This window comes from Rhinoraja longicauda, chromosome 35 (genome assembly GCF_053455715.1).
Source record: "Rhinoraja longicauda isolate Sanriku21f chromosome 35, sRhiLon1.1, whole genome shotgun sequence".
NCBI classification, from domain to species: domain Eukaryota; kingdom Metazoa; phylum Chordata; class Chondrichthyes; order Rajiformes; family Arhynchobatidae; genus Rhinoraja; species Rhinoraja longicauda.
This window is the reverse complement of record NC_135987.1, coordinates 9,915,734-9,928,694: the sequence shown is the minus strand read 5'-3', so window position 1 is coordinate 9,928,694 and position 12,961 is coordinate 9,915,734. Positions and strand designations below refer to the sequence as shown.

At 40.9% G+C, this 12,961-nt stretch overlaps 1 protein-coding gene across 3 annotated transcripts in view; it reads right to left on the bottom strand.

Moving 5' to 3' along the window:
• The window catches only part of LOC144610075 (wings apart-like protein homolog), a 149,364-nt gene that overhangs the window by 79,382 nt on the left and 57,021 nt on the right, over positions 1–12,961 (bottom strand). For 2 of the 3 annotated variants that reach the window (XM_078428601.1, XM_078428602.1), the window contains exons 3-4: positions 10,282–11,346; positions 3,643–3,761 (exon numbers count right to left, since the gene is read on the bottom strand). In XM_078428601.1, the coding sequence (XP_078284727.1) occupies positions 3,643–3,761; positions 10,282–11,346 (1,184 nt within the window). The remainder of the gene's footprint in view (positions 1–3,642; positions 3,762–10,281; positions 11,347–12,961) is intronic. The other variant, XM_078428603.1, reaches the window with a different exon arrangement.

Sequence of the window (12,961 nt, the reverse complement as noted above, 5' to 3'; positions counted from 1 at the left end):
TATTAACTGCATTTTCTTTTCCTAGCCGAGCAAATAGCCATGTTTAATCTTTCTCCAGGCCAGCACACTTCTCCTCAACCAGTCTATTTACAAATTCCATATTGCTGCTGTGGGTAGCAAAGCGTGTGACTGTGTATTCCTACATTAAAAGTGTGAGTGCACTTTAAAATTGTAGAATGCACTCTCAAAATGCATTTAACCACATAGATGGTGATAATAACATGATTCTCCTGGCTATTCACAACTCCCACTCCCTAGTTTTCAATGAGGAATGTCAAAGACTTTGCAAAACCCAAACATACTAAACTGATTCACTCCCCACCCCCCTCCCCCCCAATACCATACTTATGCTTCACATATTTCATCACTTTCAATCAGATAATCGCCAGAAAAAAAGCTTGAGGTACATATACAGGCTATGCACCGGAGGGGTACATACCATGGCAGCAGGATAATGAATGCATAGATTACACAAGTAGAATGGACATCAGAATAATTCTTAATTTTTTGCAGCTTTGTTTGTGTAATTCTATTTGCATGCAGTTCAAGAGAGATTCAACATTTGGCACTGCAATATTCCATTAACTGTAGCTACATAAAAAAAGCACAGAACAACCATGCAGGCACTCAATCCTTAATGAATTTCAAAAATGTTCCCACATCCCAAACAGCAATTAATATTACAACTCCCTGGAGCCATTTACTAATGGACTTTGCGCACTTATCAATGAAGTGGCTCTTGTCAGAGTATAGCACAGCCTCCACAGGATGCTTCCAGTGTCTGAATGCAGCATGTCATTAACCCTACCTTCTCACTTGGTATTGCCCATTATGAAGTTGGTTCAAGTGTGCTCCATAATAACATCCCTCTACTTTGCAAGGTGCGTCACAATGCTTTGCAGGGTCTGCTCTTCGTTGATCTGATAATTGCATGCAGGCCAAACTGAGAAGGGCTGCCGGTCCTTTCATAAAGTGCAATGTTGAACAAATATTTATGAAAGGCATTTGGCAACTTTCATTGCCCACAAATGACCAGATACAATATTTAACGACAACTTCCCAGTAATTACTCCCTCACCATAAACATTCAGCAGTTACATTCTCTCATCGTTCCAATGCTAAAAACATGAAATCAGCAGCATAGATAACTCCCAGTGAAGATGCTTCTTCGGTGAAAGAGGTTTAACAACGGCTTTACTAAATGCAAACAGAAATCTAAATGAATACACGCGACTTTGATCTTGCATTGAGAACTATGAAGACTAATCCTCTAACAGCAGCAAGCAGCTCTGTTTACATAGCAACACAAGGTTTCTTGGCAGGACCACAGAGGCCTTCATTCAGGCAATGCTAGAGCTGAATCTGCTGTAGTCTGAAGAATTCTGAAATCAAAACCATGATTAACAGACTCCAGAGCAACAGCTGATTATTCCCTTCCACCCCATCCAGTTGGCAATTTCAGAAAGGTCAATGAGACACTGATCCCTCCTTAATCTTTGCTGCTCCCTCATACTCCAGCACCGATTCCATTATGCAACAGCACCAGGACGATGAGGGAAGGCACCAGCTTCACCAGCCAGGGATTGATGAGCCAGCAAAAGTGGTGAAAGATTTGAAAACACCGCAGGAATAGTGAAACTATTTCCATCAGTCAACGTTTTCAACGCATGTTCAAGAGACGAGAGCTGCTGACTCAGAACTGGGACATAGTCACGATTTGACTGGTCTGACTCAGCATGTGTAAAACAGTTGGTAGACACTGATATTAGAAAAACAAAGGCAGAAGCCTAACAGGTGGAGTGAAATTGCACTGCTGGGTTGAGAATCTTACTGGTTTGCCTTTCTACACGGTCTCATGTCAGTTCAATGATTCCTGTACAATGACTAACATGACCTGCAACTGATTGACTGAAGGGCTGGTCAAGGAACAGACATGTAATATCTATCCTTAGCTAAGAGAAGCATACTCAGAGCTGTTTAACAGGCTCTCCCACTCACCAATTGGCAGGAGACTCCAAGCTGTGAAGGACCATTGAGTAAACACTTAAAGGAAATAGGCATTTGGTAAATTTCAAGTTTTATAAGAGTGCAACAGAAAGAGAAACCTGGATGCATTATATTTGGATTTTCAAAATAATAGCTCAGCATGCAATGAAGAATACAGTAGAAATGGTCATTTTCAGGTTTACATGCTGTAACTAGTGGGTCACCATAATGATTTGTGGTTACGTCATGGACATTTTACAACCCACATCAGTGATAGGAAATGTGGTGGTGGTGTGGGTGGGGTGGAGGAGACAACATTGTACGGTGAATCACAAACATGCTGGAACAGCAAGGGAGGTAGGAAATGAAAAAGTATGCTAGGCCTTAGGATAAAGGGATTTGCATACAAGAAACCTTCACTCTCAGCATACAAGCCATGGTAAGGATGCGTGGAAAAGCAGTTGGATACATTAGTCCAATGTTTCCCAGAGCTTCAAATAAAGAAAAGGAATCTTGTTCAAACTTTTTTGATAGTAGATTCTGTGAAGGAGTTTACCCAGAGGATATGACAATAACTGGAGTCAGAGTTGTACAGCTCAAGCTCTCCAAGGGCACACCAATATTTTGTCCATTGTCACTAAAGAGAAAATGATATGCATAAACGAAGTCAAGATATGGGTTACAGTGCAGGTAGATGGGGTTCTAGTGCAGTAAAATGGTACCATGGTGAAGATCAGTCATAATACAAGTGAAATGTGGAGCAAACACCAAGGACTGAATGGGTCACTGCTGCTTATATTTGCTGTCTTCTGACACTTATAACAGCTATAGAACGTTGAAATTCTCTACCTCAGTGAGCTAAAGTTAATCATATGCTGAGTACGTTCAAGGCTGATATTAAAGGGTTATTGAACTTTAAAGGAAATCATTGCCAGTTTGTGGAAGGCTGAAAAATACATGATATTATTCAGAGGTACACAGGTGTAGGCTTAATAGGGCACTGGTCAGACCACAGAGTATTGAGAGCAGATATCCGAGGAGCAATGTGCTAGTGTTGGAAAGGGTCCAGATGTGGTTTATGAGAATGATCCCAGGGATGATTGGGTTAACGTACGAAGGGATGAAAGGGGATCTCATTGAAACGTACTCATTAATAAAAGGCCCGGATAAAGTAGATGTGGAGAGGATGTTTCCATTAGTGAGTCTAGGACCAGAGGGCACCACCTCCGAATAAAAGGGCGAACCTTTAGAAAGAAGATGAGGAAATTCTTTAGTCAGAGGGTGGTGAATCTGTGGAATTCATTGCCACAGAAGGCTACGGAGGCTGTCTTTGGGCATTTTTTAATTAGATTCTTGATTAGTACGGGTGTCAATAGTTAGGAGGAGAAGCCAGAAGAACGGGGTTAGGCAGGAAAGATAGATCAGCCACGATTGAATGGCAGAGTGGACTTGATGGGCCAGATGGCCTAATTTTGCTTAGATGACATGAATTCATAGCTCGGAATGGCCTAACTTTGCCACTATGCTCTCAAGAAATGGGAACTGTAAATTAAATTTTAATGCGGTTGTTAAAAAATTAAACATGTACTCAGCCAATCAAGATAATAAGCATGGGCGCAAAGGAAACTGTGTATACCAGCAGATTGGAATGCTTACCCGTTTAGGTCCATGGAATATTTTTCTGGTGTTTTCCTTGGCTTTTTCCTGTCTGTTCAGTTGTTTTCTACCAACCTCAGGGAAGGTGAGATTTGAATCGTCAATGAACTCCAGAGGATCTGAAACAGTGCAGATTACCACATGTGAAATACAATGGCTTCTGAAAGCTCTTATCATTATGCGTTGTAATTTATGGTATAGCAATGCACTTTGATGACTTACTCTAGAATAACTTAAATTGGCCAGATTGCAATACATATAGTTAATGATTAGAAGAAATAACTTTCCACATCCTTAAATAATTTATTTTAAGCAGTCAGATGCCAAATCAAATAAATCATGCTTCAATAATGCACTGAGATAGAAGTACTAAGAACAATATTACACTCTGCAGGAAATTCATCCAAGGTTCATTTAGGTTTTCTTCTTGGGTTGTGGCAAAACAATTTTGAAGTTGGCCATAATATAATTAGCAAACTGGTGCCAATCATTTGTAAAGATTAACTGCAGCCTGATTACTGAAATCCTTCACATCTATCCCATGATCTAAGACATGTCCCACTGCATTATGTAAAGAGCAGAAGAGAGACCGCTGACTGATATTTCTCACAAAACAAATTCACTGAAGCACTTTGCTTGGCCAAGACTGCATTGTCATGTGTGGATGTTCCCCATGTACAAATTGGCTCCTGAAATTGAAGCAGACTTTTGAGGTTAACAATTTGCTTTTAAACACAAAATCTTTGGATTTTCTCTCCTCGTGTAAAATGCCCAATAACATGCTAAGAACTCGATGATAATCTATCATAATCTATCAATTTTGATTGGATGTACAGTCAAGACTAAAGGTTTCATTATTAGAATACATGCCATCAGATTGATCTGCGGGATAGAACCAGTGACCTACCAGAAGTTTGATCATTCTTGACTGAGCAACGTTAACGTTATTCACTTCTTCAGAGGACACAAGTGGAACAGGGCAAATTCACAAAACCATCCACACTAGTGGGTTCTAGTGTAGGTGATCAAAAGGGCTGCAGGTCTCACTGTATTTTTGTCTCGAATGGTCAAAGATGTTGATTCATGCAAGACTAAATGTTCCACTCCATGTCACATCAAGTCACAGTCCATCAGAGCAAATGTAGCAAGTCAAAGTGTTCTGAACTTGAGGATTTTCTGATTAATTATGTTTATAGTACGACAGTTTGAATACAAAGTCCGATTAATCAGAAAATCAGCGTTAACTAGGCTTTTATCAAGGATTGGAACAAAATTATGAGTAACGTAGGTATGTAGGTTAATTGGCTGGGTAAATGTAAAAAATTGTCCCTAGTGGGTGTAGGATAATGTTAATGTGCGGGGATCGCTGGGCGGCACGGACTTGGAGGGCCGAAAAGGCCTGTTTCCGGCTGTATATATATGATATGATGATATGAACGTACTTGAAGGCCAAAGAGTTTGTTTCCATATTGTGTATTTCAATTTAATCAATCAATCCCCCTCATCTGTTCTTCATGGCTGGAAAGCTAAAATTACCCACGTGTTCCCTCAGAACCTGTCTTCAAAATCAGTAAGCAACCAAGTTTATCATATTGTAGATTCTCTTACAGGAGTCATTGAGCCATATAGCATGGAAAGAGGCCCTTTGGCCCAACTTGTCCATGCTACTAAGTTGGCATTCTAGGCTATCATCATTTGTCTGCATATAGCCTCTCTCTTCAAACCCTTTCTCTCCAAACCCTTCCTCTCCAGAATGTCTTTTGAAAGTCTTAATTGTATCCACTTCTATTTCATTCTCTGGCAGCTTGTGATAGATATGGCCCATGCACCGAGTGAAAAAGTTGCCCCCGAGATCCTGTTTAAATCTCTCCACCTCTCTCCTTAAGCCAATGCCCTCTAGTTTTGGAATCAACTGCTCTGGAAAAAGACTCTGCATTCATTTTATCCATGCCCCTCATCATTTTCTAAATTTCAATAAGGTTTTTCCTCAGTTTCCTATGCTTCAAAGGGAAAAAGCCTATCGAGCCTTTCTCTATAACTTGAGCCTGCAAATCCACACAACATCCTGGCAAATCTCTTTTGCCTAATGCCTCCAAAATCAGCCTAGCTTGAATGAAAGACAATAACTTTTGGACCAGTCCTATCCTTTTCCATAACTACTTTAAAACCATTAGATTTATGGTCACTAATCCCAAAGTGCTCCTCCACTGTCAGGCAGTCACACTGCCTCTTTCCCCAAGAGGTTATCCAATGTTGTGCCCTCTCCAGTAGGTACCTCCGTATATCAAAGAAGGAAAAGTTTGTGGAAGCTTTCCATCATGTCCAAAGGCTTGAGACGAAGGGAGACAGTCAATATTATGGAAGTTGAAATCTCCCACAAGCACCAACTTGTCATTCTTGCAGCTATCTGCAATCTCACTACACATTTGCTCTTCGAATTCCCACAACACTATTGGGAGCTTATAAAAGTGATCATTCCCTTCCTGTTTTTAAGTTCCACCCATATCACCTCAATGGATGATTCTCCAAGAATATCCTTTTCAAGCACCGTGGTTATGTCCTCCCTGATCAAAAAGGTAACCCTCACCCCCCGCTCTTAGCTGCATCTCTATCACGCCTGCACTATCTGTACACTGCGACATTGAGCTGCCAGCTCTGCCCTTCGCTCATTGCTATTCACCATCAAGGACTCTCGTATTTTATGCTAAATTAGGAAAAATGATAGGATATGATGGTCATCTTATACTGCAGCAGTAATTTCCATCCAGAGGACAGTCAGCACATTTTAATGGGCTATAATGATACTGCTTGCAACTGCAAACGATTCCAATTTCTGTTACAATCGCAGTTAAATGTTGACAAATTCCTCAGATTGTACTGAAAAATTATGTCCTACATTCTTGTTACAACTTTTGCAATACTTTAACGTGAACAAAATCCTTCCACAACATCCTTATGCCATTTAAGCACAGCAGGTTCTAGCAACAAGTTAACTGGATGAAAGCCGATTAGTTTTGGACACCGAGCGATAAACATTGATCAGAATACCAGGGCAAATGGACCCTTTTAAAGTGGGGCTCAAATTAGGTTAAAAAAATGTTCTGTACTCTCTTTATAAGGCCTACAGCTGATATCTGCTTGTGCTTAATTACGGCTCGTTGTCCAAAGAACTTTATGCCATCGTATACATCACTAAGAATGCCACTAGCAGCCAGATAGCAGTGCATAGGAATTTTTTGTGGTATTTCTGATTGAAGGAGCCACAGACCTGTATAAGAGAAGCATTAAATGATTAGCATAAATTGTTTTTGTTTTCTAGCCACATATCTATTTGATTCTGCTAATTCAGTCACTGCTGGCTTGGACCAATTGTGAATATCTATTCTTGACTGAGATAAATCATTCATCCAACAAGGCAAAAGAATTGTATAGTTAGAGACTTAGTAGCAGCTGGCAAGGACAATAATGTGTAGGAAAGAACTGCAGATGCTGGTTTAAATCGAAGGTAGGCACAAAATGCTGGAGTAACTCAGCAGGACAGGCAGCATCTCTGGAGAGAAGGCATGGGTGACGTTTCGGGTCGAGACCCTTCTTCAGACTAATGTCAGGGGAGGGGGTGGGACAAAGATAGGATGTAGTAGGAGACAGGAAGACAGTGGGAGAACTGGGAAGGGGGAGGGGAACGAGAGGGACAGAGGAACTATCTGAAGTTAGAGAAGTCAATGTTCATACTGCTGGGGTGTAAACTGCCCAAGCAAAATATAAAAAGCTGTTCCTCCAACTTGCGCTGGGCCTCACTATGACAATGGAATGTGCAATGGAACCGGCAATGTGCATGTGCAACTTAATCACCCCTTTGACACGAGCACTGATGAAAATTAACTTCATTGCCATTCATTTGCATATGCTGTCACAATAATTGTGAATATGATTATTCTTTCATTTACTGAGCAATATTTCACTTAATTTATTTTTCAATAATTGCGATTTTAATAAAGTAAATCTAGCATTAAGGTCCTTTTAAATTAAACAAATTGAACTGTTTAAAAGGTTTCATGGCCACATAAAAGACAATTCATCCAGTTTGGCCATTTGTTGTATCAAATGACCCAAATTTGTTTTATAACAATCCTTCATATTTTTTAAACTGGTTTGCTCCATGGTAAATATGAACATTTCTGTACCACATGTGCTTGCACAGTTTATATGGCAAGTTTACTTTTGACCATTTATTTATTTAAATTTATTGTTCCAAATAATTGAAGAGTAGGGAAATTTAACATGCAAGTAAACCTGCCAATAAAATAATATGATTACCAGGATTGCACATATTCACAAGAGACAACAAAACAAACTCATTTGGACTTTCCTACTTGTAATCCCTTCCTCAACCTTCACAGCCTGCTCCAACACAAGACCCCTTTCCAACTTTGCTTCTTCACACACTCACACTTCCTACCAATACCATTTCTTTCCTTCCATTTATTTTATCAACACTTGGAAATGTGAGCGAAAGCAAACCCAGACCTAATACAGATACACATTTCTCTCTTTGGATTCGTGCATAGTAAAAAAAAAATCCTATTACATAAACGTAGCAGTAAATGCATCTAAGGTATTTATTAATTACAGAATGGTGGGGGTCTGTGTGATTTTTGGCCCTATAGCGGCTTTAGCTAGGGGGAAAGGACACAGCGGGAGATAGATACAATAATCATCTTTGGAGGTTATCTAAACAAACGTTTTTCCGATGGATCATTCAAAAACATTGACTCAGATAATCTGCTCACCAGCTAACAGAAATCTCAACGGTTTGGAAACCTGACTCAATTCAGCCTTTACCTCCCCCCTTGACTCCATCCAAGGACCCAAACAGTCTTTCCAGGTGCGGCAGAGATTCACTTGCACCTCCTCCAACCTCTGACTGTATCCGCTTTTCCAGGTGTCAACTTCTCTACTTCGGCGAGACCAAGCGCAGGCTTGGTGATCGTTTCGCTGAACACCTCCGCTAAGTTTGTCTTAACCCACCTAATCTCCCGGTGGCTCAACACTTCAACTCCCCCTCCCATTCCCAATCTGACCTTTCTGTCCTGGGCCTCCTCCATTGTCAGAGTGAGGCCCAGCGCAAAATGGAGGAACAGCACCTCATATTACGTTTGGGTAGCTGACACCCCAGCGGTACGAACATTGACTTCTCGAAATTCAAATAACCCTTGCTTTCCCCCTCTCTCCAACCCCTCCCCCTTCCCAGTTCTCCCACTAGTCTTACTGTCTCCGACTGCATTCTATCTTTGTCCCGCCCCCTCCCCTGACATCAGCCTGAAGAAAGGTCTCAACCTGAAATGTCACCCATTCCTTCTCTACAGAGATGCTGCCTGACCCGCTGAGTTGCTCCAGCATTTTGTGTCTACCTTCAATTAGGACTGGGCTCTTGCACTCTTTTAACTTACCAGGTTCGCTAAAAAATACACCTTAAAAAAGCAAATCAAAAGTACACGGGGATGTTGACAGAAATAACAGACGGGAAATTCTAGTCCAGCACCACCAAAACCTCAAACATACCAAATTTTTAAATTTTATGATTAAGAATTGTGTAGTTATAGCGTATATAAATAAGACCTTTAGACCATGTCATCCAGGTAGACCATCAACCACTCAATCATACCTTCGCATCATTCATCCTTCCCGCCAATTTCGACCATTTGCCAAGATACTAGGGGCCATTTACTATGATCAATTAACCTGCGAACCTGCACTTCTTTGTACGAGGAAAAGGTGCATCCGGGCAAAACCTAAGCAGTCGCAGTCACACAGATGCCAAAGGATTGAACCCAGGTCTCCTCCACTTCAAGGCAGCAGCTCTCCGAGCTAAACCGCTGTGCCTCCTATAATATTGGATCTTTGTTCAGTTATTAAAATTGAAAATGACTTTTTAATTGCATGTAACCACAGGGGCGCCTCGACGTGGAGACCATGGGGGCATCAGTGGGTGCACAGAATTGCTTACACAAATGTGAGTTTACGCTGTCCCCTATGACGCCAGTCAGGGCGTGCCTGAACAGTAAAATGCTGCTAATTATCAGTAAATCTTGAAGGTTCAACATCTAGCTCACATTAGTCTGAAGTGTCAGCTAGGGATCAGTGTAGACAGAGCTGGGGTCGGAATACCATAGGTCTGGAGTGTGGATCATGCATAGGTTTGTGGCTGGTGTTGGGATCTTGATTGTTCAGCATAAGCTGAAACATACAAATTACAACTTAGAAGCTGAAACTCACTGGATGTCTTTCCCACTTTCTTTAACCTCACTGGAAAAATTATAAGACCACTGTTAAATGCCAAGGAAACTGAATAGCAGATGGAGGTACCAATAGGAATAATGTAATAGTTTGCAAGTCCTGCACCAAATTTCCAAATTTCATAAACGTTTCATTGAACTTGCCTACTCCACTTTTTATTAATTTAAAAAAATCATTTAGGGTGATACAATTCCAACTGAATAATGGAATAGATGACAATAATGAATTGCCTTCTCCTGAACCCCTTGCCAATGTATCAATTAGACATGAAAATGAGACCGAATCCAGCTGCTATTCACCGAAGAATTTCCAAGCTGTTATCACTTGAGGGAGCGCACCCACCTGTAATTGTGCTGTCCTGAGACTGCGACTGGCTTACTTGGGAGTCTGTTGATTCCGAATTCGCCAGAAGATCCCCAATATCAACGATTCTGACTGAAGATTTTTTCTTGTGCCCGCCTTCTGATTCAGAATCCTCATCCTCATCCGAGCTTTCACTCAAATCGTCAAAACCAAAGTATTTGATTTTATAGTTTGCTGCACCACCAGTTGAATGGAAACCACCTTCCTCTCCCTCTTGCTCGTCAAAGCCAAAGAACTCCAGCTTTGCATCCTTTTTGGATTTGGACTGGGTTGGCCGAAATCTGACAGTAGTCTTACCTGCCGCAGCTTCGGTTTTTTTCCGCAAGCGGCCTGCTTCTCCCAGGTCAGCTGGACTCGAGGTGAATTCATCCATGCTCCGGTCTGTGGTGTCCTGAAGCGTGACATTGCACGGTGATAGATAAGACGAGGGCAAGGTAATGGTGTCTCTTGCAGTCCGAGCTGTAGATGACTTGCCTGTTGTCCCTGAACTTTTGGTGTCTAGTTTTAAGCCATCCTTGGCCACCAGGTCAGCTTGAGCAGATTTCCCAGTGCCATCAGTTATTTTATCAAAATTTGTTGTGCCAGCACTTCCCGATTTGCCTTTATTTGAGCGACAGTATGTCTTGCAGTTTGACCTGAGTGGCTGGGAGTCATTCTCCATTTCCTCATCCTTCAAGCTGGAGCTGGAATATTCTGCCCGTTTAAAAATTCCTTGGTTACCTCTTAGTTCTGTAGACCTATCAGGGTATAAGAAACCATCTCCATGTCTACCGTGCCTTCCATCAGAGGCTTCGTTTTTGACACAGGGCATACGGCCAAGTCCACCAACCCATGGCTGGAATTCTGTCCTCTGCTGCATCTCAGAGGGTGACCCTGAGCTCTTCATGATCTCATCCCAACTATCCAAGGACAATTCATCAGTTTTAAAACTAGCCGGCCTTGTGCTGGCCATCTCGGCTTTCTTTTCATTTTCAGTTGCATTCTTGTTCTTGGGAAAACTATTTTTCTCAATTTCTTCTCTCAATGGATCCGAGTGCTTACTCCCTGCAGATAAAAACATATTTCAGTTAACATGTTGCAGTTTGTATCCAAGTTTCCCCTCTCTTATTTACAGATAATACTAAATTCTAATTTCAAACTTCCCCTCACTCAAGCCCATCTTTTAAAATCTCGATCACCTGGCAGTGCAAGTATAGTGACACTCGATAATGTGTTTGCAAGGCATGGTGTGAAAGGTTAAATTGAGATATAATCCACGCGATGCACTAAAGTAATTTGGTCTTCATCCACACCCCAGCTTTCACAACCCAAACACGATTAATTCCTTTCAAATCCAATGACCTGGGTAGGTAAACAGATGAGTAACCAGTTAATTGTTTCAGTAATCTTTGCCATGAAACTATTCAGCCACGAGTTTGTAGTAACCGATCCAAAAGGCTGGCAGCACTTTAACCTGTTGCAGTCTTGAATCCACAAACTCCAACAATGTGGACATTCAACCATGTTTATTCTGTTCAAATATGGCATGCACCTACATAACAGGCAATTTATCTAGATATAAATGATTTGACTGACGACAATGTAACTTGTACCCAGTGAAGTTAACCTACTTGGTCATAGTTTGACTTTTGCAACAAAGATAAATTCTTCTGGTGAAGTACATGTCATAGGTATTACCTGTGGTACATTTCACAACTCCGTGTTCAATATGAATGAATCAGCGATTGAGAATGAAATTACCAGGCTGCTACCCTGGGCTGCTTTTGATTCTTCCCCAAAACACCAAACGGTTGGGCAAGATGTCAAATATGTATCCAAGTAAGTAACTGTTTAAGAAGCAATTAGATAGGTACATGGATAGGACAGGCTTAGATATATGGGCCAAACGCAGGCAAGTGGGACTAGTGTAGATGGGATATGTTGGCTGGTGTGGGCAAGTTGGGCCAAAGGGCCCGGTTCCACACTGTATGACTCCGAGTTAACACCATTCACAAATTTCCTAAAACATTAATGAACCAATAAAATTAAGTTCCATCAAAACCATTTGTAGCTCTTAATGCCAATTACCAGCTTCAGTTTTAATCATTTGACAAGTCCATTTGATCTCCACTTTTCCTTTTGCAGCCAAATGATTGATCTTCAGCAACATTTCAATAATACTTCAGAATAACTTAAATTGAAAATCACCCAAGAAGGGCAAGAAGCAAATGTACAGAAATGATCAGAGTAATAAATACATTTTGTGAGATATAGACCTAAATAGGCACATGGGGCAATAATATACTAGCAAGAATAAGAGAATGGCTTCAGGGAGATTTAAGAATTTAATATTACTGCTTATACAAACTAGTCGGGGATGATTTCCAAAGAGAATGGGAAAGGTAGTACCAATCAAAAGAATTATATTGATTGTTGATATGGTACGAAAATAGTTCGAAATCTAGAGACACCAACTGCAAATGCTGGAATCTTCAACAACAAAAAAATCTATATTTCAGCAAAAATAAAATGCCAGATACATGCAGCAGGTCTTCATGAAGACAGTCTTCGTGTCTTAAGTTAATAACCTTCATCAGGCCTTCGACTCTCCACAGATGTCATCCTCACCAGAAGAATGTTTTCTCTTCTTTTAATGTTATATTTCCAGAAATACAATGTT